This window comes from Pseudopodoces humilis, chromosome 5, assembly GCF_049639895.1.
Source record: "Pseudopodoces humilis isolate 2021_Gansu_Grassland_sample_001 chromosome 5, ASM4963989v1, whole genome shotgun sequence".
Lineage (NCBI taxonomy): Eukaryota > Metazoa > Chordata > Aves > Passeriformes > Paridae > Pseudopodoces > Pseudopodoces humilis.
The window spans coordinates 10,017,131-10,040,792 of NC_142204.1; the positions used below are offsets into that span (position 1 = coordinate 10,017,131).

General features: G+C 40.2%; 1 protein-coding gene across 1 annotated transcript in view; it reads left to right on the top strand.

Moving 5' to 3' along the window:
* Positions 1–1,908: 1,908 nt before the first annotated feature.
* LOC102104242 (potassium voltage-gated channel subfamily KQT member 1-like) overlaps positions 1,909–23,662 on the top strand; it is an 81,116-nt gene continuing 59,362 nt past the window's right edge. The window contains 2 exon segments of the mRNA XM_014262499.2: positions 1,909–2,653; positions 21,475–21,567. Of these exon segments, the coding sequence (XP_014117974.2) occupies positions 2,273–2,653; positions 21,475–21,567 (474 nt within the window). The 5' untranslated portion in view covers positions 1,909–2,272.

Genomic DNA, 23,662 nt, shown 5'->3' on the forward strand with positions numbered 1-23,662 from the left:
AATGTTACAACCCTCAGAAGAATTAGATTTGTTAAGTTCCACCAATACCTCAGGTGGATGGATAATGTCTGAACCCCCGACAAAAAGTCATTCTAACAAAGTAATGTAGCACTGAGCTGCAGTCAACCCTATAGCTGATCTCGTTACTACCATTAAAAGTAAAGCCTTTATTTGTGGTGCAATCTCATAGGACAATTACCAAAGTGATTACCTAGTTCCATATTCCTAATCTGTGGAGATAGAGCATGGAATTAGATTCCTGCTAGTCCACAGAAGACCCTGTTATCTTGGGAAGCTTAACTTTGTTCCACCCAAGCCTACATCAATTGCTGAAGTAGCTAGCAAAATGAAAAACATCAAACAGTCAAAGCAAAGCCTGAATGAATTAAAGCCTAGCCACTCTAAAAAGGCTTGCTTGCTAGACTAAGAAAGAATTAAATTTAATATCCACAATGTTAAGTGAGCTTTCAGCCGATGCGAGTAGTGTATGTCATGCAGTATTATGAAATCGAGCTGCAATTGACTTTTTGCTTTTAGCACAAGGACATGGTTGTGAGGAGTTTGAAAGCATGTGCTGCTTGGATCTTACTGATCATTCAGCTTCCATCCATAAGCAACTGCAACAGCTACAGGATGGGTTACATGCCCTGAAAGAAGATAGTGACCCCATTGGAAGTTGGTTCGCCAGCTGGGGCATCACCGGATGGTTGAGGTCTCTTGTGCTAGAAGGGGGACGGACTTTACTTATAATGTTAATTGAGATGACAGTCTAAGCTGTGTGTTATCTTATCCAAAGCCTGGTTTGTGCAAAAAGAGAAAGGGGGAATTGTTGATATATTTTATATATTAGTAAAGGCCTGTATGCACAAACCAGCCTTTGAAATAAGTCATGATATTAAGGGCTAAAATCCTTGAAACTTGCCTGCAGAAGAGAGAGTAAAGCAAAACAATATTCTTGTGTGTAGGAGAAAAAATGTAAAGTGTGTGTGTTAGCCAATAGTAGCTTGCTCTGTCCGCAGACCCTGTAGAACCCTATAAAAGGTGTGCTAAAGCTAGAAATAAACAGCGTTCACAATTACTTCTGTGAAGACTGGTGAATAGCTCGGGGGTCTTTCAAGACCTTTCCATGATGAGTGTTAAGAAATGAGTTCAGTGTAAAAAGTCATGTTAAAATGTATATATATAAATATTTTGTGAAATAACTTGGAGGACTTTGTTCAATGTACTGCAATAGAAGTTCATTCACTACACATGAGGAGCTTTAAGCAACAGCAAAAATAGGCTTAATTTTAGAAAGCAGGGGATGAAGGCTGAAATGGTCTCTCTAAAATATTCTGCTGAGGCTAAAGTTACTGAATGTGATATGTAAGAAATAAGGCAGTAGAAAAAAAGACATCCACTCTTAGTCTTACAAAACTCTTAATATTGCTGCTAAGAAATTGCTGCTCTATATTAGCAACAATTTAATTCTGCTCCATGAAATATGTATTGATCTAGAACAATCCTATTGTCTTTTCTGTTTTGTCTAGGTACTTATTTGAGAGTAGCAAAATTAGCTGCAAACATAGAAGGCCTTGTAGAAAATTGAGGTTCAGGCCAGGAATTTTTGATCTTTTCCCTTGTAGCAATATTAACCTCCCAGTATCAGTTATCATTAATAGCATCCTCCTTTTTATACCTGAGAAAAATTGTTCCACAGTACTGTGGACTGCAAGATCGGGTCCCGTGAGGTAACTGAAGTAATTTATTTAAGTCTTAAAATCTTCCTGTAATGTTCTAGATAAGTTCTCCTGAAGTGTAGGTGTTGAAGTTCAAAGCCTCATTCAGGTGTGTTTTGGGAAACACTTCATCTCTAATCAGGGCACTTCAAGAACTGCTCAGTTTAAAGTAATCTGGTAGGATCAGCTCTCAAGTCTCTGCTGCTGCACAAGTGTTGCACCATTTAAATAGTTCTAGGCTTCCTTCTTAAAAGTGTAATTTTGAAACTTAATTTTCTTTCCTTCCTCCAGAAGTCTCAATCTCTTTCTTTTCCCAGACTCCTGTTCCTTCTGGTGTCACTGTCTCATAGTTTTTTCTGATATAATTTCAGAGGCTGTAAGTGACAACAGGTGACAGGCTGGCAGCTCACACTTGTGTCACAGAGAAGCTCCATGATAGGAGCACGAAGTCATCTTATCAGCTGCTGGAGAACCCTATGCAGGGAAGACATCTAATCCCTCCTTCATGATTTTAATATTGATCTGAGGCAGCAATACCTGTGTGTTGTTGTGGGATGTCCTATGGTGGTGGAGAAACTGCTGCGTACCCAGTGTGTAACCACCATGGGGAGGATCAAGGCTCCACTCTGCAGCTGAGCACTCTGAGTGGAAATAGCAAATCTGCAGCATTGTTGGAAGTCAGGGAGAACCTCAGCACCATGCAGTATTCTCCTGTGGCACTGAATCCAGACCCCCCCATGGATAAAGGATCCAGGATTCCCCAGAGCTCTGGGGAAGGCACAAAGCCTGCAGCCTGCTCAGACAGTGGAGCTGGCAGGGCCCGAACCACGAAGTGCTTCCAGAGCCAGTATCTGACCAAAACCAGCACACAGGGACAGGTCTACAACTTCCTGGAGAGGGCCAGTGGGTGGAAGTGTTTTATCTATCATTTTGCTATGTAAGTACCTACATTTTCACATGATCTTTGGTGTAAGAAAAATCTGAAACTGCCCACTGAATCAGCCTGGAATCAGTACCTGAGCTCCTGGACTCAAAACCTGTTCCATAAGTTATCTCCTGAAGGCAATGGAAAAGCCAGTTCCTCAAAGAATCACCCACTATATCCACTATAGTTCCCAAAGAAGCCTTTTTGTTCTCCAAATGATCTTTGTTTTCAAGGATGTACATGTATATTTGGTATTTCTGAGGGCAAGTCCTCCATGCTCCTGGCATTTCTGATTGCTGATTGATCTGCTTTACACTGTTCCAGCTTCAGACACTGTAGTTTTTACCAGATGTCCTGCTGTGATCAGATGCAATTTGCTCTTGTAAATTTGTTTTGCTTGTGTAAAGAGCCAAAACAAGTCATTTGTTAGATTAACATATAACATTGCTAATTTTAATTGATTTATAGCCATCAATGTGAAATGAGTACAAACTTAGTAAAATGTTTTTCATTACATGCAAGGAGGCAATTAAGGCTTCCATTTACCCTGGTAAAGCAGTGGTTAATGTATTAATCCAGCTGTTACTGTTTCCTTTGAGCTGCTTATGGTATCTGTCAAGCTTAGCAAGACCTCAATTACTGTTCTGAATGCTGCATAACAGAAAGATAATTTGTCATCTTAGCTGTAGAAAAGGTCCAGTTTTTCTCTCACTGAGACCAGAGCAAGTTTTACTGGCCAGCTGAGCCAGAAGTCCTTACTTTTATTATAAAATTAGCATATTTCCTAAAGAAATGAAGAGTGTTGGAATTACTCTGTTTGTTTGAGATAAACTATGACCTGACTGCATTTTAGGAATAAACCCATTATCAGTGGCTGCAGTAAGGAACTGCCCAGAGAAATACATGGTAATTCTAGGAATGAACCCTAATGCTTCTATTTAGCATAAAATAGATAGTCTCATTAATACTTGCTTCCTTCCCCCCCAACATCATATACTTATTTTTGAAAGGATTTTTTGATTCATAAAATTTCTCCAAGCAAAAAGATAGGGCCTCTTTCAAGGACTATGCTTATAGCATGCTTTATTCCTAAGGACTAAACAGATGTGATTTGTGTAGATTTAAATATATGAATAGTCATGATTTAAGCCTATTGGAGACTATTAATCTTGCTAAAATGCATTTGTTTCATCATCTGTGTTGCTTTTATCCCCACCAAAGGACCTTTATGTGCACTTTTTTATTCTGAAATGAGCATTAAGATAAAATTAAAAATCTGTACACTCCTTCAGTATTATAAAATTTGAGGAAATATTGGTAATACCAACAGCAACAGTTTTTCTAAGGATTCCTAACTTACATGAAAGAATACATAAATTGAGTGCTCTTAAAAGTTATTTGTCTTTGCGGCTGCTAGAAAGGAAACATTTGAACAGCTTGCAGCTCTTGGCAAGCATTTTGTCTCAAGAATATTTTTGCTAATAATTATCCCAGTAACTTCATGATGTATTCATTTAAATAACAAGTTTCTGTTTTGGAAAGAACATGCCTTATAAGATTATATATCATTACAGTGAAACATTGTTAAAAAAATATGCTACTAATCTAAAATACACTTAATTTTATAATTAGAACAACCTGTAATTTATTTCTAAAAAGCTTCCCATGTTTTATCTGTGGGTTTGGAGGTAACTTAAGTGCAGCTGCTCTGATGCTGATGATTATGATTATTTTCCTAATAAATCCAAACTTTCAAGGAAATGGCTGGTATTTGTGTAGCCTGGAGGAGCTGGATGTTCTCTGTCCCTTCTGTCCTTCCCCTGCCACAAAGATCACACAACTCATGTACAAACTTGGGGGAGCTTTCTGTCCAAGAGAGACTGGAGTCTCTTCTCCAGTCCTGACTCCTCCTGGAGTCAGTTCTGCTAGAAAGAACCTGACTTTCCAAAACCATACAAGGTGAGGGAACAGCAGGTGCTCCGGGAGGTGACCTTGTCTCTTCCTAAAATTACCAAATAATCACCAATAACACTTGTAGAAAGTTTCTTTTAAGGGAATAAGTTCAAGGATCTTATGGAACTTTATAATTGTGTTAGAAAAGAGAATTATTTTTGCCTAATTAAATCTAGAATTTGTATTATTTTAGTGGAGTTATTGGAGTTTTAGTGGAGGTTGAAATTAGGGTTTCAAAACAAAGTGAGTGAAGGGGCGAGGGAGTTTACTTGAGAATCAATGCTGGTCTTGGAAACCTTCTCACTTGGATAGTTTTCCAGTTTAGGACTGTGAAATATTTCACTTCTAAAATGCCCAACAGAACAGAGAATCTCACTTAGCAAGAGCTGAGGGCTTGAGAAGCAGCTTCTCCATGAACTGACAACCTAACCAAGCAATTCCTGTGGCTATGTAAGAGCCTTGGGCTGTTGGAGATCATCTATGTTAGAGCCCAGCTATTTGCTGTGTGGTCCTCAGTCCAGAAAAAGCAGCATGTGCCTGGCTTGGGTTAATTTCTAAACTCAGCTATGCGCTTGCTTAAATCACATCCAAATGTCACGTATTAGGGTATAACTCTCATGTTTTGCCTTTTGAAAGAAAGATACAACCTGTATTGCTGATGAGTTACTTATGGCAGTGAGGTTACTCGGCAAACCTACACATTTAAATAATTTAATTGCAGGTGGAGTCTCACTTATGTGATTGATATATTTCTGAAGCCTACATCCATATAGTGACTACTGGAATGGCTCCACTGTAGGCTGGAATGCTGTGTCCACCTGGCTGGCTATCATTTGTCACTATTATGTGAGCCACAGAGGCCACCTGGTGTCAGCCCGAGGCGATGTCGCAGTGTGGGTTGCAGGCAGGAAACCCCTGAGTGTGTCCCGGATCCATAGTATTTTCCCCCTTAGTTACACCCTGCTCACTGCAGTCCAACCCCCTTTTCCTGTCTTTTCCATTTCTCATGCAGGGACTGCTAGTTTTTGTCTTTTCATCTGCTGTTGCCTGGTTGGATTAATTTTTCAGCTAAAAAAGCCAGCAGCTTAGGGGGGACCTGAGTTCTCTTGGACTGAGAAGTGAGGGAGCATGACAACAGGCAAACAGTGAATATGGTGAAAGAAGGAGAGAGGAGAACTTGGGATTGAGACACTGAAGTCCAGGTTGGTTTGTGGTGGAAGCTGAGACTGGTGCCAGTGATGCTGAAATGGAGAAAAGCAATACAAGAGCAGTGTAGTTCAAGAACAAAGAGAATCTGATTTAAGCAGGAGGCATAAAGGAAAGAAGAAAAACAGGTTGTGGAGATCAGAAAGCTGGATACACAGCACAAAGGGGACAGCTGAAAATGGTCAAGAAGCTCAGAGAGCCACTTGGAGGAAGAGGGTAGGACATGACAGCTGGGAACTAGAGAAAAGCAGGAGTGTAGAATTCATGATGGGACAAGGAACCTTTCACCCATAGGCAACTAATTTGAATCTTGTCCAAGTCAATAGTGAAGAAGAAGCAGTGATGGCTGTGGGGAGATACAAAAGGAGATGTTGGTCCCAATCTAGCTCTTACACATCACCCCTGGAATCAGCACAGCTGGAGTGGCTGCTCTCAGACACTGGAGAGACCGCAGGCTGGCTGGGAATGGAGGCAAGTCCAAGGCAAGAGGGAGGCCCAGGATAGGGACTCTTAATTATGTTCTCAGGCCTGCCATTTTCTTGCTGTGTAACACTGCAAAAGCTTAAGTGAGAACTTGAGCTGTTGCAGGTCACTTTGTGTTGGTTTGGCCACTTGATAAATGAGTTGTTAGACCTTGCTCTTGTTCAAAAGTTAGACCAGTATTTGTATCCCATAATCTCCTATGGGATGATGTGAGTTGATCCACCAGGTAGCTCACTGCTAACAAGCCAGCACCAGTTCTGCTCCCCTTGTGCACCTCCAGCACTCAGCTTGCTCCTGCCAGCTGTAGGTGTCCTTGGATAGTTAAACTTGAAGTTACACTTGGATAACCAGTTCAATTTTTGACACCAGCAGAAACCTACCCCAGTGGAAAAAGAGTGGATGGTCTTCAGATGGGTTAGTACTGCACATTAAGCACCTTGAAACACTGTCCCACTGTTGTTTTCTCAGTGGATCAAAATCACTTGTTAAACTTCATGTGAAATTATGCACAATAATTGCAAAGTAACATTGCAAATCATCTGGCAAGTACTGCAGACCACCTGGTTTGACTGCAAAACATTTCATAAATGCAGAGTTTGGGTAGACATAAACTGCCTTGAGATTTCTGGGAAACAACTCCTCCAAATGGTGATTCAGAGAGGGTAATGGTTGTGGTTCTGAATTATTCCTATGGGATGCTGCTTGTCTCTGGGAATTGTGTGGTACAGATAAGGAAAACATCTTCCCTAGAGTATGGTTTCCCAAGAACTGGCATACTGGTTTACCAGTGCCAAAAGGTTTTGGGTCCCCTGTGTCACCTTCCCTTCTCTTCTGGACACACATTTCTGCTGCACAATTCGTGTTGCTTCTGGCACTTGCTGGAGTCCTCCTATGTTTCATCAGCTCCCTGTAGTGGCAGGAATCTAGATCAACAGGAAATGAGAAACTTTTGGGACCTTAAGGAGTTGCAGCATGTCAGCAAATGGTCTAATGGGGCTGCAACTAGTGCTAACACTGTTGGCCAAGACTGGAATGGAATGAGGCAAAGTTTTCTTTTTTTCTTTTTTTTTTTTTTCCCACCAGAGATCTGCAGTGTGGGCTCAGTTTCATATGAAAATATGCCCTAGCTTTACTTTGTTACCCCTCTCCTCCTCCAGACTGACTCCCACAGCTCCCTCAAAGAGAAGCACGTGTGCATGCACGTGCACATGTACCTGTTCCTGGCAGCTTGCTCAAAATAACTCAAGTGAACAATTACTGCTGAATAATTAAAAGTGCATGATCCTTGCAAAAATATGAACAACATCAATAACATCACAGACTTAAAACTTTGGGAGGAAAGTACAAAAGATAAAAAATATGTTTATAAAAGGGGGGGAGCTAGCCAGCAGAGGATTTTTTCCTTTAGAAAAGATTCTGTGCGCCAATGTCTGTGTCACTGTGAGTAATACATAAACATGTGAATTCAAATTATTTGGACAAATTAAAAGTTGCAGTTTTTTCCTATTATTGTTCCTCCCCAGACTTTGCTTTCTCAGGTTTTTTTACTTTCATCAGCTCCGTGTAAGAAATGCTAATTGTGTTCCATTAATGAAATTGCAGAAAATCAGAGCCACCATTCTGGCTGATATTCCATTTTTATTTGGTGTACAACTGTTGCTGATGTAGAGAGCTGTAAAAGGCAAAAAATGTAAGGATCTAGTGGTTCTTTTTAATGGGGCACTTGTCTGCATATATTTTGATTCTCTGAGTGTAGCAGCTCTTCAGCGAACTGAAGTAAGTTAGCACAGTGTTCTCCAGCTCCTGTTTTTATCTGGAAATGGAGCGTATAACCCATTATTTATAACTATTTATCTCAAAGGGACTGTAAAATTCCTGTTTCTGTCCTTTCCACAATTATCTCTAGAATGCAAGCAGATATTTTGCTTTTTCCAATGATGTGATTGTAACATGACCAACACAAGCAACAACTAAAGTTCAGAGTAATTATAAGCACATGACTGCTTTTGAGATTCTGGCTTTGACCTTGATGTCACAGCTTAGTTCTGGACATGGTGTGCTTTATAAGAGTAAAGCTTATTATTATTATTATTATTATTATTATTATTATTATTATTATTATTATTATTATTATTATTATTATTATTATTATGGTTGTTTCTTGCCAGCATAACATTATTTGGAATTTTATATAGAAATGTCACTGACAAAGTTTTCAATTTAGAACTACAGTGGCTACTTTTCATCTGTGTACTACTGAGAGTTACTAAGCAGATGTCTCTGATGACAAATTTCAGGTACCAAAAAATGAGCAGTATTGAAGGGAAGAAACTCAAGAGCTCTTTGTTCATTGAAGTGGGATGTTCCTCTTACTGCTTACGGTTGGACGTTCACCTGGATGAGATGGTGGGATGGCTGAAGTTGCTAATGAAGGCACACTGATATTAAAGAAAATTGTCATTAGGGTTCTGTAAAGTTCCAGGACTTGGCTGTTCTGAAAATATATGGGGGTAGTTATTAAATTTTAATCTCTCTTCCTAAGAAAATGAGGTTTCTGCAACCACACTCTCTGAGCATGTCTGTGTGAAAGGGCCTTACCAGTTGGTGATTTCCAGCTAACATGGACAGGGGATGTGACATGTCAGAGATATTGTGCTTCTTCTCATTTGGTTAAAACAGACATTTGTTGAGAGAAATTAATATCCCCAAGATGAAAACATTTCACTTGGAGGTCCTTTAGATTGTTTAGCACCAAGGAGTCTTTTCAGGAGAGAAATGTTAGGAAAGCTCCTAAGGAAGAACTTGGATCTGGGAGTACTTTGTGTTAGGTACAGTCACCTAACCACAGGGCACAAAGCCACAGCATGAGTAAGTTTTATTTTCATTTGTTGAATTATTGATAATTTTCTCCATTATTTCTGTAAGAAATTCAATACATCTTATTCCAGAAGCTCAATTTTGTAATAATCTGAGTAATTAATATACATTAACATCTGTCTCCACAGGCTAATATTGTTTCAATTTGAAAACAAATACTGTAGCCTGACATTGCTATGGTGCTATTGAAGGAATTTGGTTATGATTTTGTGGAAAAAACTCCTGTTCTTACAGAAACCAGCAAAATAAAAAGTTATTCCCTGGTGTTAATGTTACAATTGCTCATTGACTTGTGGACTCCACATGGTAGTAAATTCAAGAAGAAAAGTGTTTCACATGTCTCTCTGATGATTAAGTTGGCATTAACTTAGTGGATGTATTCGCACAGCATCATTATATGCATTTGTTCTTTCCTTTTTCTGTTACTGAGCCCAAGAAACATTATTTAATGAGGGAACTCATAGTACTCACATTAAATAATGTTTCTTTGCATTTTGAATGGTGGTTGGAATTTTCTGTTCCCTTGGAGGCATGTCCTAAATCACATGCCAAAACCTACTGACTTTTGTGTTACAGTCAAGGTTGGTGATAAAAATATCAGAATCCTCAACATTGATGTCATGATGATGGACTGTTTTTTTCACTGTTTAAAGAACTGATTATGTCTCTTCTAGAAATTCTTAGCTATAGAATCAGAATGGAAGATTGCAAGATATACAGAGACAAAAACAAGAGAAACACAGAAGCACAGATGTGAGTTGAAGATATAGGCACTCAATGGAATGAAGGAGCTTAAATCCCAGGAAAAGCAGGGCATTGAATAAAAGGTTTCAGTGAGATCAGTGCTGCAGGGGATTTTAAGGGGTGCATGAATGAAAATTGTCAGTTCTGAAGTACTGACAGATAAACTCCTAGAAAAAGTAAAATTCAGATCTTAGTGCTCTTCAAAGAATAGCAATTAAGTTAGGCTGTCAAATGTTTGGAAATGTGAAGTGCTCCTTACTAACGGGAGCTGTGAATGTTTTATAAATAACATACAACAGCTTGGGTCACTAGATCCAAAAAGTTGGTTTCAAGTGGGAGATTTTTTTGTAGGCTGTGTGGCTCATGCTGTGGTTTGAACAGCATTGGTTTTAGCTGTTGATTCAGTTCTATTTGTGATGAATTCTGTATATGAAGGTGAGTCTATTTGTAACTGAAATTTTAAATTAAAATACAATTGGTGTTCTAGAAATATTGACTTGTTATTTCTGATAGGACCCAGGAGGACAACTTCATGTTATGTGTGATAGGGCTATTGGGCATTTCTGTGTGCAGCCCAGAAGAGACAGCTGAAAAAAGATATCCTCAGTATATCCATGGGATAGGTGGAATTTTTCTTTGGTTGAGGGCATCAAAGTTCTGAAAATGTTTAATTCTGGGGTAGAAAAAAGAAAATCAGATATGGCCAAATTCTCTTCTAGGCATGCTCCCTGTTAGCAGAGTCCAAAGCTAGGCAGGTTTCCATTAAAACCTGTCTGGTCTCCTTCCCCACTTCTGCTGAAACCAACACATTCCAGGACTATTTCTAATTTTAACAGATTGGTGTTTTCAGCAGAAAAATTGTCCTTTTACCAAAATTTTCAACCAACTCTAATTTGTGTACGATCACATATAGATAAGCACAAGACCTTTCAAAGACACATCAAACCTCAGGAGCCTGGAAATAGTTTTATGAGAGAACTGAGGGACATCAAAACTTGCCAACAAAGGCACATGGACAAACCTTCTCTTCCTGACTTAGAAACTCCTTTGGATAACAAAATTATGTAAGGACCAGGAGTGAAGTTTTATTCAGACCAGCAGGAATGTTTTACAGAAGCACATGGCTAGTCAACATCAGACAGTAGAGTCCCATATAGAAGAAAGTGCTTCATTCACTCAAGAATGAGAACATGCACTTTTAGAGTATGAAAAAGAAAAATGCTTTTCTTAGTTTTCCTGCCACAAAATGACCAGTTAAAATAGAAAGCAGCCCATGCTGCTGGAGTCCCTCAAAGAACTTTCTGCTAAACTCATTTATTGTCCCTAACAACAGGCTGACTTAAGGCTTTTGGTCTCCTTTAGACAACTTTCTAGTCTGTCATCCAGAAAAAAGCTGAAGCTCCATGGGTGTAGCTGCACATAGATTTACTTGTACGTATTAGCCTCAATTCAGTCCATTTTTCTTTTAAGTCCAGCTGAAGCAACTGCATTTCTTCCCCCATTTTGATCATAGGCCAGAACATTTTGGCTTCTTATCTTACACTCGTGGAACAGTTTGGGTTGGAAGAGACCTTACAGATCATTGAGTTCCACCCCCTGCCATGGGCAGGGACACCTTCCAATAAACTAGGTTGCTCCAATCTTCTGGAGAAACTAGCAGATAGAATAAAGGATTATTTAAGGAATCTGAAAGGCAGGGTTTCCATGTACTTTCAACTGGAGACATGTAGAAGCCATTTGTAGTTATCTACCTAGAGGGCTTTCACAGAGTGAAGAGAGGCACAGAAGCTCAGTTTTGAGGAAGGAACAGGACACAGCTGGCTGTGCTAAAATCATCAGCAGCCCACGGCTCAGGCCTCTCAATACTACAGAGCATAGGTTCCACTAGCTTCTCCATAAAAAAAAAAAGTAGGTTTGCTTTCATTATAGAGCTCATCTTTTTCTAAAAGTGTTTTTTCCTCTAAACAAAACTGCAGAGTCAACAAAGTTTGGTAAAGCCCAGAAGGCCACAAAGCTACTGTTTTGTGCTTGGTTGACAAGGAGTATGTTTCTGTCGGTGAATTTACAAGTTTGTTCCTTCCCCACCCACCCCTTTTTTGTTGTCCAAGAGATAGCATTCCCACAAGCATATCATATATCAGCACTTCAAGTACACTTAACTGCAAGAGAGAAACGCAAAGCCCCATATGCACAGTTTTTGCTAGAAATGGAATTATTTGCTGCAAAACTTAAAGGGAGTGTTGTGGTTTTAAAACAGTAACTAAAAAAATTACTTATTTCTTGCTGTGAGATATGGATTAGAGCAAGGGCAAAACAGGCTTAAAACTTAAAAAAGAATAAAGAAAGTTTATTAACAAACTACAAGAATAAGAACACCAGAATAAACTTCCAGAAAACCCTTTTTATCTCCCACTACCCACCATTCCTCTGTTCACATGACAACATAGAGACAAAAAACTTTGGAACTTTGGTGTTTAAAACAGTCCCAATTCCTGCTAGAGTCTTTTCATCAGTCTTTGTAGAGAAACAGAAGTTTTCTTCTACTAATCTATGTAGTTTTCTACAAGAAAGCTATTTCTGTTATAGATTTCTATTTTTCTGACGCCAGCTGCCCAGAACTCTTGTCATCAGAATTCACTCCTCCCATTTCACATCACTCTGAGGTGTGTATGGGCCATGAGTCTAGGGATGTTATTTTAAGGATGAGTTATGCAAAGGCAAAAGTCTTAATCTGTCTTTGTGAGCTTCACTGGAAAACAGTTTTCTCATTGCCCCCCAAGGCTTCAAATTTTTGCTTCACTCTGTTCCGGCACTTCACTGTATCACAATTACTCTACTTTTTACTCAAAATCCACACTTTGAACCCTCTATTCCTCCCTATATACTCTGTCATGAATTAAAGGAGTTTTTTCAAGACCTTATTGTCCATCTCCATAGCTTTAACAGAAAAATATTTCAGCTTATAAAGCATCTCCTTATTTTCTACCTTTTCTGAAACTTAATTCTTTTCTTTACTGTCTCTGATAATTTATAAAGTCTCTTTACATGTTGATTACTCTCTTTTTCTCTCTCTGGATAAAAGGATTAATCTGCAAGTCTCATCTGGATAATGAAAGAGTTAAAATCTTGCCCAGGCTTTGTAGATGGTTCTGTGATCTCTGCCAGAGCAGCAGCTGGAGCTGTCTGCGATGGAAGATTCTTCATGGCTGCTCTAGAGAGTGTGGTCACTGTCTCAGCCCACAGCAGGTCAAGAGCTTTTTTTTCCTTTCTTTACTCAGCAGTCTCTGGTGAATTCAGTCACAGCAAAACCTGCAGGTGAGCCAGGGACCGGCCTGAGCCTGGGGCAAGCCCCGCAGGCCCCATCTCCCGGCTGGGAGCCGCTGGGCCCAGCCCAGCCCCCGCCCGGCCCGCATGGCCTGGGCAGGGGACAGGAGCAGGCCGGAGCTCGGTTACCTTTCACAGCCAGGAAACAAAGAGAACAAGAGTGCTCTGACTTTACATCTTAAGGAGGTGTTCACAGGTTGACTTAACTTTCTAATGGTCAAAACTGCTGTCAGTTCTTAGAAATGACTGATAATTGGTCAGGAGAAAAGACTCCCATCAGTGACCAGCAGCTTCACTTCCTTAGCTCTCAAAACTATCTTAAAGGTAAAGTCACCCCATGACAGGGAGGAATTATGACTACTCCTCCTTTAAGAACTTCCATTAGGCTTGTCTTCTATGGAAATTAAGTTTCTTACAGCATGACCTTGAAAAGTTTCACTCTGGAGAATATGCTTGAGATCATTTTGCTCTCAGTGTTAACTTCCTTGTTCCCAGTGTTCATAGGCTACAGTGAAGTGTGCTCATGCTAAATAAATCTATTAAACAGAACTTGTCCCTGGCTACAGCAGCAAGAGAAACATGTTTCTGGTCCCACCAGCTTCTCTCCAAAACGAAGTAATGTTTAAGAGGACCAGGACATAAAGAAGCATGAATTTGCCTTTAACAGGACTGCCTCTTTAATCTGGTTAAGACACGGGATGAATTTAAGGATGATAGTCTAAAAGCATTGATGAGAAAGTAATTGTGTTTTTGTGTATACCTGAGGCTTGAGGAACTGAGAAGTCAAGAAATACTAAAATTTAGCTTAGATTAACAATATGGTTCTTGAGAAAGCATGACACTTCTTCTGTGTGAATGGTATTACATGAGAATCTGAAACCAAAGGGGAGGTTCTCAGATACTCCTCTTTCCTCTGATAAGTAAAATATTTTTTTTCTGCTCAAAGAGAGAATGAGGAAGTGTCTGCAAATAGGTGATTTGGAATAAATTTCCATTTTCAGAAAAAAAAATGTTGAAGGGAAAGAATGCCAGGTGTTTTGAGAGGAAATACTTCACTATATTTAGTAGCTCTATGGCAGAAAAAGAAAAAAGTATTTGAAGAAGTAACAGCTCAAATTGTTCAACATCCTCAAGAATCACAGAAAGAATGAAAGAGAACAAAGTACTAGGAAGGGGAACCTCAGTTCCTTTAGGATAGGAAAGAGAAGACCAACACTACTAGTTGGTACTAGCAGGTAATTATTTATATCTCTGCCATATTAACTTCTTCCCTTTAGGAGCTGTTTTCTGTGGATATAAATAACTCCCTGCAAGCAAGTAAACAATCACACCCTGTTTTCTCACCCTTACAGCACAGAGAAGTGTCCTTTGCAGGAGAGAGTATTGGTTACAGGGGCAACATTCAAGCATAACAGTAAAGGTAAGAAGACTTTCGGAAGCTGTGAAAATAAGCCTCAGAAAAGAAAAAGCAGAGAACTTAGAGCTAGCTGAAGCTTCAAGGCCTGAAAGTAAAGATACAATAATACGATATGCAACGACATGAAACAATAGTTGAGTTTTTAGGCTTGGCCAAGATAGACCCTAAGACTGCAGAAAAATATGCTTACCATGATAGCAGAAAGTTTTAAGCTTAATAATAGAGTATTGTCTATTGTTAATAGAAAGCAAACATTGTTTGAAGAAGGTGTACATGTGTTTCTAGTGATTGGATAGAACAATTTTCTGTAAGCTTTAGCAATATGCTATTGGCTGAAAAAGTTATAAAATGTTCTGTAACAAAGAGATCTTGTGCTGCTTGTGGCAGATGTAGGTTTGTGCCATCTCCTGCATCTGTAGCTGAGACTGGTGCCTGAAATAAAAGCTTGTGACACGTCACCCGGCAGTCCTGTCCCATTTGTGAAAAAACCTCCAACAGTGGGGAAGGGGGAATTGCTATATGACAAGCTTTAAATAGCTTCACCCTAAATCAGCAATATGAAACACACATCCATCCACTTGCCTCACCTGTAGGTATCCCAAAAATATAAACAGAAATATTTAGGGAGACCTAAATCTCCCAGGATTATGGATGCTAACTGTGAAGCAGGGAGCACAGTGCCTGTGGAATAGCAGGCCGCATAACTTTCTCAGTCTCGCCTGAGAAAGTGGCCTGGGAAATCATAAGGAAGAACTAAAACAATACTCAGATAGAAGACAGCCTTGTAGGTGCTGTTTGTCAGTTCTTTGTTTTCTTGCAAGAGAAGGTTGAGGGGTGGTGTACCCCACTGACCAATGATGGTGATGTGTTAGTTCACTAACCAATAAAGTTTTACTTTTCTGTGCTTTCACATATCGGTCTATAAAAAAGATTGGCGGCAATAAATCAGGGAGAAACTCTCCTGTTCAACTCCTAAGAGAGTCTGTGTCATTCTTCTTGCCGTTCCCAATACAGCGACACAGGATCAGTTTTGTACTTGCAGATGAGACTGGTAGACTTTGCCTTTAGAGGTCCCTCAGTGAGAGGGACTGCAGTGAGACCTTGAGACAAACCCAGAGGTATTCAGTGAGGAACTTTGCTGAAGGCTTGCATGTGGCACCATGCATCCAGCTGTTTACAGGGAATTTGGTGCTCAACCAAGTTTTTTTTCCTCCAGTGTGTTTAGAAAGGTCATTGGTTAGAGCTGTGTTTGGCATTCCAGAGGCTGTTAGGAGCAGTCCATGAGGAGCTTTTCTGATTGCCTGAGAGGCAAGAGAGCTGTAGCTTTTTGGATTCTGCAGATCAGCTGGCAATTAATTGAGCTGTTTATCTTTAAGGGTGGACTTGTCAAAGCTAACCTGCATTGTGGTGTGTGGCCCAGTGACAGTGACAGTAACAGATACTGCTCCACTGTGCTAGAGAAAATTTGCAAAAGGATTGTTGGTTTCTCTGGGAGTGGATTTACTTGGTGTGCAGGGAGGGTGCAAACTTGATGTTTGTTTCCACTACTTGAGTGCAGCACTTTTGCCATGACTCAGATACCACCTACCCACCAAACTCCACCTGTGGCTTCTTTCCAACAGCCTGTGGTGAGCACTCAGCATAAACTGTTGCAAGTGCACACAGGGAGATCAGCAGCTGTGGCTAAACCTTGGCTGTGGGGCTGCCGTGTAAACCAGGGCTTCTAAATGGCGCCTCAAGGCTCTCGGCTCCACTCCTGTCCTGCCTCCCCTTCCAGACATACAAATCCAAGAGGAAAACAGTCCCAGCTTCTTTCACCCTGAGGGTGCGTCCATCCATGAGCTGCTGCCTGGCATGGGTGATCATGGACTGTGAGATCACTGCCTGGATGAGAACCATTTTGGGCTTGTATTTGGTTTTGTATCTACCTTGACACACTTTTGTTATTTTTACCTCCTCAAGTCTATCTGACTCAGGCTGAGAATACCAGGAACTTTCCCTCATCTGTCTAATATTCAGTTTCTCAGCAATTCCAGTAAAGGATAGGCAAATCTACTTCCATGATGGTTGTGCAGAGTAGTAATTATGTTCTTCCACTCCCCCTCACTTCAGCAGCTTTCTGTGTCCCCATGGAGGTGACAGCCTGCCCCCAGCAGGGTTATTAGTGTGTCTCACATCTGTTTGGGATTACATAGGAAAAGGAAGACTTGTTTGAAATGTAAAGCACCACTAGAGTAGGAGGTTTCCAGCATTTCTGGGAGTTGATATCAGAAAAGGAGCTCTTGGTATTGGGAAGGTCTTGGTTCTAAGCACCTTGTGCATTATCTTCTATAACTCAAAATTGGATGGTAAAGACTGTCAGAGAGCCTGGGGGAAGCCAGCAGAAGATTATCACATTAAGTGCATTTCTGAGCAGTAGAACTGAGAGTATTGGTTGTTTTGTAGTACTGAACAGATAGCTTTTTACTGTACTTGTACACACTAGGAAAGCATATTTGTTTCTGTGTTCTGGATCTTCTGAGTAATAGGTAATGCTGTATGTGCTAGCTGAACAATTTTCTTTTTACTTCCCTTTACTCATGGAGAGAATAAAATGGAGATAATCCTGTTTAAAATCTGTCAAGATTACATAGCTCTTGTACTAGAGATCTCCTCAGCTGCTCCCTGGAGATGTGTTGCTCCAAGACAAGGCAGCCTATAAGCACTCACTTTAATCTGGCCAGATCAAACCCTGAGGGCCTGGGACATGCTGAGATCTGTGTCCACAGGGCCTTGATGCACAACTGTCTGGGAAACTATTAGCACTTTTAATGTCTTTTAACACTTCTTTTTATCTCCATATAAATTGCCTGGCTGGAAAATAAGTATGGTCTTTTCATCACATAAAAGGGGAAAATTGCTGAGATTGGTTTAGGATTTACAACCTAAAGCACGTAAGGGCTGCATCTTTCAGCCATGGCGAACTCAAAAAGTGAATTTTTTTGTTTAATGAAACACATCTTTCTCTAGTGACAAACTCCTTGCAGCAAAGTACCTTCCACCACAATTTGCTGCTGTGCTGTGCAGAACAGGATCTGCAGTATCTGTCTCTAATTCTATACAAATTGCAGTCCTCTTTTCTACACCTATTGTTTCTGTGCCTCTTTGCTGGGATTAGAGATTACTGGGACAATGTCTTCACTGTAAATTCATGGTTTACTGGTTGACTAGGTGAATGAGCTTGCTTTCTTTTTGTTTTGAGGGTTTGTCCCCCATTGGACCCTAATGTTTAGGGTCTTTTTTTTTGGTTGATTGGGAGTTTTGTGTTGTTTGTTTTGTTTTGTTCTTTTGTGGTTGTTGTTGTTCTAGATGCCCTCGCTCACTCATTAATCTGTGCTGGTCTTTGACTTTGTCCCCACTGGAACTGAATCTGTACTCAGTCCATGTGAGCTGCCCTTACTATTCATTAGGAAGGAGTGACACTCACTGGCCAGAGGATATACTGCCATAATTTAAGTGAATTTAAAGGGTCCTTGGAACAGTTCTAGTGTGTGTGATTTGGCAATAGAAAAAAAAATAAATTAATCTCAATACATAAAACCAGGAGAGAAGCAACAATCAGCTCAAAGTTACAAGACCCACAGGCTGTGTTTGGGGGTCCCTTAGTAAAAAAGAGGCACCAATTGTTCTCCTTTTTACATCCTTATGCACCTACAGCTTGTCTCTCTATAATTTTTATTCAATTTTTCTGGTAAACATCTTTTTAATTGCTTTTTCTGAAGCCTAAAAGGAGATATGGTTGAAGATGTAGTGATAATATCTATGTAACAGTACTGGTTTTCCTCTCTGCTTCTCTCAGAGTGGAAAAGGGGTAAAGTACACTATCATCCCCAAGGTCTTGGTAGAAAGTATTTAGAATGTGAATTCTCTGTGGATTTTTATGTGTTACTAGTGAGTGCAGTAAAAGAAAACAAAGGTTTTTTGAGGGGATATAATTGAAATGGCAGGGATCTGGAAGAAATTAAGAGTCTGTACTCAGAGGAAGTGACTGTTTCTTTGTACATCTCTGCTGGAGTTGTTTGATATGCTGGTTTCAGGGACAAGCCAAGTTGAAATGTTCCCTTGACCATTGACTGAAGAATAGTCTGAACTGCAGGAGAATTCTGTGGGCCTTTAACACTGTCCTGATGTATGGATAAGTCTGTTCACCTTTTTGTGTCTTTCTCCATGTACCCATCACTGGGATTGCTGATTGGAAGTAAAAGTTGTCTGGATAAAGAAACTCCCTGGTGGAGCACAGCAACCAACAAAGTGAGGTACTCAGTACTGATCTCATATTAAATGTATAAGAAAAAGAGGTTCTTAGGACCCTACTTACCTTACTTTTACACCTGAAGAAAAGGCTAAAGTTCTGCAGTTTTCCAAGCCTAGACCCTTCTACACCCTTCTTCTATTGATAGTTGGAGACTAGCAATACCCTTATGCATTGAACCCCTTATCAACCTGTTCTTTTCCATTTGCCAAAGGCTGGTTTGTGCTTCATTATCTGTCCTTGAGGCTTTGCTCTGATTTCATTTTTGGAGCATCACTCTCCAGGAATGCTGTGTTCTGTTCCCTCTGCTGGTTTATCTTTTGGGCAGTGCACCAGCTCATTGAAGCAATAAATCCATTTTGTTATGCCTTGGACAGATCTTGGTACCCCCTATAACACAGCACTGTTTTTAGAGATAAACATTTGGGGATGGGAGTAAAACTGGAGAATAATACAACTTGTGCATGTTGAAGCAAAATGAGTAGCAGGGCTGAGTGAAGTGTTGTGGGAACTCATAAACCACGAGAGTGTGACAAAGATCTATCCCAAGCTAAAGATACTCTTACCCTTGACTAAGATGCGTTATCTGGGTCCCTTTGCCCTTATATTGTGGAACAGGATAGGTAAATATTGAAGAAATTCAAACTTGATTCAGAGACAGTTGTACATGTAGAGCTCTAAACGCTACTTACGATATCTGTTTATTTATGGTGGCCCTGATTTACTCAAATCTCCACTTGTGGTTAAATAATGTCAGTGTCCTTCCAGAGCCAGATGAAAGGAAGCAGGACCTTTTGTTTTTCGTGATTTCAAATCCAGTTTTTGGCTTTAAGAGGTCAGCTGTTGTCTGTGTGGTAGCTGAGAAACAACTGTCTCTCCTGTGTTTGCATATAACTTGCAATTTACTTGCAGTGTGTGAATGATCAGAGCAAACATACCAAAAAATGTTTCCAGTGTTCATTTTCACCTGTTCAGTGTTCCTGGGGATCCCAAGGCAGTCTAAAACTCTGAGGCACTCTAAAAAGAGAAAAAGGAAAGCTGAAGGGCTCCACAGATATCAAAGCTGTCTCATTTTCCCTGGTTCTTGTCGTGGTTTGAACGTGCTGCATAAAGAATATTGGCTCAGCCTACCCTCCGTCTGAGGCAAACACATTTTGGGAGTTTTCATATCCAAGTAATTCTCTGCACTAGTTATTTTTTGTCCCATATTTGTATTCTGAGAACTCTGTCTCTCTAGATATATAGATATATACATATGAAGTGCATCTGTGAGTAAATACATGGAACAGGCTGCTCAGGAAGTGGTGGAATCACCATGCTTGGAGTACTTGGAAAATGTGTAGATGGGGCTCTTAGGGTTTTGTGGTGGACCTGGAAATGCTGGATTGATTTGTTTTACTCAATGAGGCCTTTTCCAAGCTAAATGATTCTGGGATTCTGTATTGTGTGCTCTTTTATATCTTTGTGTATACATGTACTGCTGAGCCCCCAGTGTTAGATGGAAAAGTTCCTAGGAAAAGGTCAAAAGCACAGTGTGGGCTGTGAGAAGAGAGGGAAAAGCAAGAGTGAAACAACCTCTGAGCACCGGGGTGAGAGAAGCAGAAGAAAGGGGATGAGGTGCTGCAGGTTCCAGAGCAGAAATTCCCTGCAGCCCCTGGAGAAGGTTTATCCTGAAGGCCTGTGGCTCATGGAAGGGCTCACAATGGAGCAGGGGAGCAGTGTGAGGAGGAGGAGGAGGAGGGTGGAGGGGCAGAGACAAAGTGTTGTAGTCTGACCACAACCCTGCATTCCCCATCCCTCTTCGCTACTTGGGCATGCCTGAGTGAGGCAGGCACAGGAGCAGGGAATTAGGGACATGAATTGAGCCTGGGAAAGGGAGGTCAGGGGGACATGTTTTAGTCTTCTTCCCCACACTTTGTGTAGGACTTGAGGTTTGCTTCTGTCAAGTTTTATGAGATTCCTGTACATCTGTTCTGTAGCCTGTGCAGGCACCACTAACCAGGGGCTCTGCCCTCAAGCTTAGTGACCAAACTCCTGGGCTGTGGACTTGGTGAGGTGCATTACATCTCTTCTTCTAGAACACTGATAAAAGTGTCCACTGGGGTGAGATCATGGATTGAACTCCAAAGGAATTAATTTTGTTACCGGTCTCTAGGTTGTACAAGAGTTTTTCCCCTTCCTGGTAAGCTTTTCAACCTGTAATTTTCAAGTAAAAGCTACCAGAACGAGAATTGCTGAAGTTGTACAGCAATCAGTGAAATGTAAAACATTCACTATGACAACCTTCCCTGAGAAATATATTTGATAATGTGACATTTACTTATTGATTTACTGTGTTCAGCCTTCCTGTCATTTTTATTCCATGTTTCTGAAAGCTGAATGAATGCAAAATGATGATACTCATTTGACTAGGAAAAATTGACTGATTAAATACAAAGTATTTGTGAAAAAAAAGTTATGTGAATGAAAGAGACAAAAAACTAAATACAGATTTACAGTTCAACTTGACAATTCATGAAACACTGTTTTTTTTTACATATTTCTCCTGGTGCTGATTTGTTTAATATTCAGTGTACTGTCTACTATAGAGCACTGTTCTGAGTTTGCCATTGGAACTCTTTTCTGGATGGTAAGTGAACTTTTCTGGAAAAGAGCTGATCAGTTTGACTAAACCTGAATTGCTTTTGGTGAGCAAGGGTGATAACTGTTAAAAATCTTCATGCAAAGCATGCTACCAGGACATTTAAAAGAGTGCCTGCTTTCATTAAAGAAAGGTCATGGTTTAATGGGGATAATAATTTTCTAGATCCTTTAACTATGAGGACACTTGTTAGACTGCCAGTTTTTATGAACTTGCATTTCCCAAAGCGTATCACTTATAGTGGACAACTGGTGTTCATCAGTCTTAGGTAGCATGGAACAAGATACGCTATAGGAATGAATTTTTAGAATGTGTATTTTCTAAGTCTTATAGTAAAAGGTTAGCCAAAACGTTGCTTTTCAGAGGTAGATGATTTCTGTCAGCCTAGTTTGCTACTCTACAGAACAGGAAGGAAGAGCTCCTGTCACACTGCCATCACCAGTGATGCTTGCTTGGTGGGAATCAAAAGTATAAATAACTTGCATAAGGACACTAGACACTGTTCCTCCTTTGTTCCCCCCTGCCTCCATTCACCTTTAGGGAGTGAAAAATGGAAATTAAATATACTTGATAAAACTGGAGTAAATAACTTTCAAACAGTTCCTTGTAATATCTGTATTTTAGCCACTCAAATCCTCTGATCTCAGTATGTGATGTTCTCAGTATTCTTATTGTACTTTCCTTTTGCTAAATAGTGACTTCCTATGGCTTAGGCTATATTAAAGTGTACAACTTTTGCATGCAGTTGACTGAGGCATCATTAGATCCCGGAGTTAATTTTAGATCTTGATTAAAATTAATCCTGTAACAAATGTTGCTTGGCCTTTAAGCCACAACTCAGTGTCAAGCAAAGTGCAGTGTTCAGCCAATCATGTGTGGTCCTCTCCTGCTGCCTGAGATGTGGTGATTGCAGGTCAGCACAGGCACAGCATACGGAAACAGTGATCCTGGCTCAGCTGATTGTTTCTGTGCAGATGGAATGTGCATGTGCAGACACATTGTGGAACAAAGAGTAATGAGATGGAGACAGATGTGTGGCTCTCAGAGTGACCACACAGCCACTGCCAGCTATTTTTGGGTGATGTTATCATCTAACAAATGAATCATGCACAGTCAATGAAACAATTTCTTAGCCTCCTTGTGTCACAGCCTTACCCTGGAGGATGACTCTCTGGAGTTTTTCCTCCTGTTGTTTCCTTAGTTTCATTTCTAGAAATGGCCAGTACAGAGGGTCACTATCCTTCTAGCTACTGTAGAGTCACTTGCATAGAACACATTTGTCTTTCTTTGGTCTGAAATAAATTCACTTCAATTATAAAAGATTGGTTTTAGATCAAATTAAAACAGTTATTTTTCATAGAGTTGGGAGACTTGTTGCCAGGAGTTAAATGGTTGGACTCCTGCTTAGAGCACATCTTCCCACCTTTGCCTGAAGGAATTTCCAACTGGGTCTCCCATTTGAGCCAGGGAGGTGTTCACCCTACAGAAGTGTAGAGATTGCTGCTCTCTTTACTCCTAGGAGGATTATTACTCTGATCTACTTCATACCACAGCTGACTGTTCATGAAACCAGAGTTTAATCTCTCCAAAATATGGAAACCTGTGTCTGTACATTCTGCCTGCTCTCTTGAAACTGGGAACAGAGGACATTGCCAGTGTGGCAGATTCAAAAAGAATCAAAAGAATCAAAATAAAAAGTTTGCATATAACTTGCAATTTACTTGCAGTGTGTGAATGATCAGAGCAAACATACCAAAAAATGTTTCCAGTGTTCATTTTCACCTGTTCAGTGTTCCTGGGGATCCCAAGGCAGTCTAAAACTCTGAGGCACTCTAAAAAGAGAAAAAGGAAAGCTGAAGGGCTCCACAGATATCAAAGCTTTTATATTCAAAAAGATTCAAAAGAATCAAAACTGGGACAAAGCAACTACTGGATCAAGTTAAAAATTAAATTGGTTTGTTTCACTCCTGAGTGAAGGTCCCTGTAATTCTTTGTATAGCCCTCAGCAGCAAATAAATACTGGCATGTGATGCTTGTGGTGTTTTCCCACTTGTGAGAAAACTGCTTCTCTTTATATTCAGGT